The sequence below is a fragment of the Camelus dromedarius genome, chromosome 5 (genome assembly GCF_036321535.1).
Source record: "Camelus dromedarius isolate mCamDro1 chromosome 5, mCamDro1.pat, whole genome shotgun sequence".
Classification (NCBI taxonomy): Eukaryota; Metazoa; Chordata; class Mammalia; order Artiodactyla; family Camelidae; genus Camelus; species Camelus dromedarius.
Window position 1 is genome coordinate 93,958,266 of NC_087440.1, and position 5,606 is coordinate 93,963,871.

The 5,606-nt window shown below is 62.2% G+C and overlaps 1 gene segment (V, D, J or C); it reads right to left on the bottom strand.

The window, feature by feature from the left end:
* Positions 1 to 1,453: 1,453 nt before the first annotated feature.
* LOC105102127 (immunoglobulin heavy constant epsilon-like) lies at positions 1,454 to 3,285 on the bottom strand. The segment is given in 4 exon segments: positions 1,454 to 1,899; positions 1,970 to 2,290; positions 2,383 to 2,706; positions 2,887 to 3,285. Coding segments are annotated over 2 exon segments (546 nt in total).
* Positions 3,286 to 5,606: the final 2,321 nt, after the last annotated feature.

Consider the following 5,606-nt stretch of genomic DNA (forward strand, 5'->3'; position numbering starts at 1 on the left):
CCCAGCCCTTCGCATGGCCTGTGGCTGCCCAGCTCCACTCTCACCAGCCTGGGGACCCCCCTAAGCACACACAGCTGGCTACCCTGCCTGGAGCCCTCAGGAGGGGGCTCTGAGCGTGGGCCTGGATGGACATTGGGTCATTGGGTCATCACAGTGGGTGCCCTGAGGGCTGGGTCCAGAAGTGTGGATCCCGCCCAGGCTGTGGGACCCCAGAGCTGCCCTCCAGCTCTACTCTGGCCCCACAGCTGCCTGGCCCCCTGGCACCTGCCCTGGAGTCAGGACCCTCCTCCTCCAGCCCGACCTCCGCTCTGGGCTCATCTTCAGGGTGTGGGCTGTGCATGCCCTGCTTCTGTGTGGATATGGGGATACTTGCGTGCTAGGGAATGCATGTGTGTCCGTGTGTGTCCGTGTGCTCGTGTGTGTCTGTGTGTGTCTGTGTGCTCAGGTGTGTCTGTGTGTGTATGTCCATGTGTGACCATGTGTGTATCTGTCCATGTGTGTCTGTGTGCATGTTTGTGTGTATATCTGTCCGTGTGTGTCCGCGTGCTTGTGTGTGTCCATGTGTGTATCTGTGTATCTGCCCGTGTGTATGTATCCGTATCTCGTGTGTGTCTGCGTGTGTCTGTGTGTGTCCGTGTGCTTGTGTGTCTGTGTCCACACATATCCATATACATCCACTCACGTGTGTCAGTGTGTCTGTCCATACATGTCTGTGTATATCCATCCATGTGTTTCAGTCCATGTGTCAGTGTGTGTCTGTGTGTCCCTCTGTGGGGTGCAGCTGACAAGGAGGGGTTAGCCAGGGGTTATCGAGGCCACCGGAGGAAACCATGTGTGGCCACTGGTGGGCCCAAGGGCCCAGGTGTGACAGGGAAGGGCTTGGGAGCGGCCTGGGTAGAGGGTGGGCCGTGGAAGGCCACTTGTGTGCGTGTGTGAGGTGCGGCACAGGGTGCTGTTGGAGTTGCTGTGTGACTTGGGCGGTGCGGAGCCCTGGCGCCAGTGGGTGTGAGGATGTGAGGGTGTGTGGAGGGCCGGGCAGTGTGCCGATCGATTCAGGGTGGAGTGAGTCTGAGCAGCAAGGTGAGGGCACTGGGTTCCAACCCTTGCCTGATGTGGGGTTCAGAGGGGTGTGAGCTTAGTGCTGGCCCCTTTGTGGGGTTGTGCCCAGGAGGTGAGAGTGAGGGACGAGCCCGTGCGGGGTTCTGACTTGGCCCATTTCTCTGCCCAAAGGGTCTGCGTGTGTGCAGCTGGACCTGGGAGTGTAGGGGCTGGGATCTCTGTGGTCCCTTCCCTCAGAGGACCCTTCTGAGCAGGCAAAACCCACAGTGGGGTGGTGGGGAGGGCCCAGATTCATGCCTCAGCCCTGCGCTGGCCCTGTGTTCCCCTTCCCCTGTGCCAAGATGCCCTGCCCCACAACCCCACCAACCCCCAAGAACGGGCACGCCCTGGGCTCTGAGCAGGCACTGGAGTGTTTATTGATGATGGACAGAAGGTCCATCTCAGGAGGAAGGAGCCCTGGGGGCTGGGGAGGGAGCAGGGGAGGGCAGGTGGGCAGGCGTCATTTACCGAGGTCACTGGACACGGATTTCTCGAGGGTCCTGGAGCCGGGCAGTGCCTCGTGGACCACTCGGCAGGTGAACTTGTTCTTCTGCTCCCAGTCAGCCTGGCTGACCACCAGGCGGCTGTAGACGAAGAAGGCGGGGGAAGGGCCGTTGGCCTTGTGGGGCTTTGTGGTGCTGTGCTGGTCCGTCTGAATCAGGGCCTTGTTCCTCAGCCACTGCACCGAGATGTCCTCAGGGAAGAAGTTCTGGGCCAGGCAGGTGAGGGTGAGCTTGTCCTTGGCTGCCCGCTCTTCCTTGCGTGGCGAGAGCACGTAGACCTCGGGGGCTAAACGCTTGCCTGCGGACAGGTGTGGGTCAGCCCAGGCTCCCCTGGGGAGTCCCCTGCCTCCCCTCAGCCCATGGCTCACCGGGGGCCTTGGAGATGGAGCGCAGGATTGACCTGGGCAGGTCTGGGTGGGTCACTTTGCAGTAGTAGGTCTCGCCCTCAATCCAGTCCTGGACGTCCACCAACAGGGTGGATGTGGCAGTGACTGTCTTGTTGAACTGGGTCTTGATGACGAGTGAGTCTGGCTGTGCAGGACCCCTGTTCTCCCTAAACCAGGTCAGATTCATGCCTTCCTTTCTGGCCAGGTCCACCACCAAGCAGGTGATCTTGGGCGACTTGTGGACGTACAGGTCGAGGGGAGTGGGCGGGATCAGGTAGGCGCTCACGCCGCGGGGGTCGGACTCTGCAGTGTGCAGGAGGGGGCTGTGTGAGGTGGAGCCCGCCCTCCGCTCTGAACCCCGAGTGTCTGTGTGTCGGCGTGCGTGAGGGCGGTACCTGTGCACTTGCGGGCATGGTCTTCATAGGTGAAGCCGTTATAGGTGACCTGGCAGGTGTAGGTTTTCTGGGACAGCCACTCCTCCTGCGTAATGTTGAGCTGGCTGTGGGTGGAGGCCAGCTTGCCTTCTGGTCTGTCATTGGCGGTCTGTGGGAACCTGTCTGTGACCGCCTGCCCGTCCTCCAGCCAGGCGACCTGGATTCTGCCTGGCGTGTAGCCGGAGATGAGGCACAGAAGCTGGATGGTGGTGTGGGTGTCACCGTCGGGGTTGCAGGAGGAGTGGAAGAGCTTCACGGAGGGCTCGGGGAAGTCCCTGAAGCACCCTGGGGGCAGAGGCCTCGCTGAGCCCTGTGCCCCGATATCCTGGCCCGGGCCGCGAGCAAGCTGGTGGGTGTTCCCAGAAGTGGAGGCATGGGAGCCCCATCCCCTCCTCCCTGCCCCTCCCACCCAGCCCTCCCCTCCTCCCTCCCGCTGTCTCAGGGGCCAGCCCAGCCCTGGCTCACCAGGGACAACCTTGGTGATGGTGATGTTGGAGTCAGGGTGAGCCACACTGCAGGTGAATTTCTGCTTGGACCACTTGCCCAAGATGGTCACCTGGCTGCTGGTGGTGTAGAGGCTGGACTCCAGGTTTTGGACAGCGGGGAAGGTCCTGGTGCTGCTGTTCAGGGACCCTGTGTCCCAGGTCACGGTCACTGGCTCCGGGAAATAGCCGGTGACCAGGCAGCCTAGTGCCACAGTGGTGACATCGGTGGTGTTTTTGCAACAGGTCAAGGGGAAGACGGCTGGTTTCTGGATGGAGGCTGTGGGGACAGGGCCAGGGTCGGCACTGGGCTCAGGGCTGTCACCTGACACATGCCAGGCTCACTGCTGCCCTGGGGGCCTGGGAGTGAGGGCTGCAGGGGGCTGGGGGCTGTCTGGTGCAGGGAGCCCTGGGATTCCCGCTCCAGCCTTCGGGGACAGACGGCTCATTCTGGGCCCTTTCCTCATTTTCTGATTCTTGAGGGACGCCCCCCCCCCCCGAGTCAACTGCTGTGTCCCCACCACAAGCATTACGTCACTAGCCTCAGCCAGGACTCCTGCCCTCAGCCCAGAGTGGCAGGACGTGGGGCTCTTGAGTGGAGGCACCAATCTACTGCCTGAGGTTGAGGGTCAGAGCCCACAGCTCCCTGCCAGGGCCTGAGGACCCAGAGAGACTACCCAGCAGTGACCGGGCTACGCCTCCACCCCCACCTGTAGTGCTCCGCTGGGGATCAGGGGCCCTGCAATGCCCTGGAACCACCGGTCTGTGCCCTCTGCCCCCACCATTGCCCTGGGACACAGGCAGCCCCGGGGATTACCAGGCTGCCTATCCGCTCCACTCGTGGACCCGCACTGGGGATCAAGGACCCTGAGACCCCCCCAGGAGCCGTCAAGCTGTCCCTCTGCCTTCACCCATATACCACATAAGAGCCTGGGGATCCAGAGGCCCCCATTTCCCAGGAACCACCTCCAAAGCCCCTGTGGGAGGTCCCCCTGCCACCCACTGGGCCCCTGCTCCGTGTGGCCTTGGGTCAGCTCTTCGCTCCCTGAGCTGCTCTGCCCTGGCTCCCCCTTCACCCCAATCTTCGCCTGACCAGCCAGGCCCCCCTTGTTCTCTACCCTTCCTGCTAGCCTCCCAGGAGCCTGACACAGGCCCTGTGGCAGAGGACGAAGACCTTGGCCCCTCCCCTCTCTGGGGTGCATGCTTGTCTGTACCCTCCTTGGCCTCAGAGCTCCAGACTTTGGCCCTCCTGGCTCTGCTTCCCCACCCTGCTCTGTCCACCCTGCTCTGTTCTGCCTGTCTCGTCCAGCTGAGCACAGCCCAGGTGACCTCTGTCAGGACAGGTGAGACCAGCAAGACAAGGCAGCTCTGCACACCCAGCCCAGCCCAGCCCAGCCCAGCCAGCTCTGCCCTTTTCGAGTCAGCTTAGCTAAGACAGCCCACCCTGATCCAGCCTGGACCAGTCTGGCCCATGATACCCCACTTCAAGCAAAACAACTCATCTTAGCCCAGGCCACACGATGCAGTTCAATTCAGTTCAGTGTAGCTGACTGAGCTTGAAAAGCTGGCCTAGCACCCAAGTCCACCCAGCTGATCGAGCCCAGCCCAGCCCAGCCCAGCTCAGCCCAGCTCAGTCCAATTTTGCCCAACTTTCCCAGTTCAACCCAGCCCAGGTCAGCTCAGCCTGGTTCTGCTCAACCCAGTTCAATTTAGCCCAGCTCAACCCAGTTCAGCCCAGCTCAGCCTGGTTCAGCCCAGTTCAGCTCAACCCAGCCCAGCTCAGCCCATTTCAACACAGTTCAGCCGAGTTCAACTCAACTCAGCTCAGCTCAGCCCAGCTCAGCCCAGTTCATCCCAGTTCACCCCAGTTTAGTCCAGTTCAACTCAAGTCAGCTCAGCTAAGCCCAGTTCAGCCCAGTTCAACTCAACTCAGCTCAACCCGTACCAGCTCAGCTCAGCCCAGCTCAACCAGCTCAGCTCAGCCCAGCTCAACCAGTCCAGTTTAGCCCAGCTGAACCTAGTTCAACTCATCCTAGCCAGCTCTGCCCAGACTAGCCCAGTGCAGCCCAGCCCAGCCCAGCCCCACCCTCCCACGTAGGCAAGCCCAGCCCAGCCCGGCTCAGCCTAGGAGGGCCCAGACTGCCTGTTTTGCCCTGCTGAGCGTCTGGTTTGGCCTCCTCAGTTGAGCCTGGTTTCTCCCGACAGCCCAGCCCAGTTCGGCTGCACCCAGTCAAGTCAGGTCAGCCTGGTTCAGGTCAGGCCAGCCCAGCCGAGCCGGCCCAGGGTGGGCGAGTTCCGAGCTCTGCTCAGTTGGACCTGCCTGATCACGCCCATCCATCTAAATTCGCCTAGTCCAGGACAGCCCAGCTCAGCCCCACCTGGCCCCGTGGAGGACGGCATTCTCTCTAAGCCCTCTTCACCCAGCCCAGTCCACCCCCTCAGCTCAGCCCAGCCCTGCTGGCTTAGTCCGCCCAGCTCGGCCCAGCTCACCTTGGCTCAGTCCACCAGCCTGGCACAGTCTCACACGGCTGAGGACAGCCCCTCTGAACAGCACGGCCCGGTGGAGGCCAGGACGGTTCATCTCCCTCCACCAGCTCCAACCATTCAAGCCACAGTTGGTCCAGCCTGGTCCTGCCTGGCCTGCCCTCATCAGGCCTGCTCAGGCCAGCTCAGCTCAGGCCACAGGCTGCAGGCTCAGGCCAG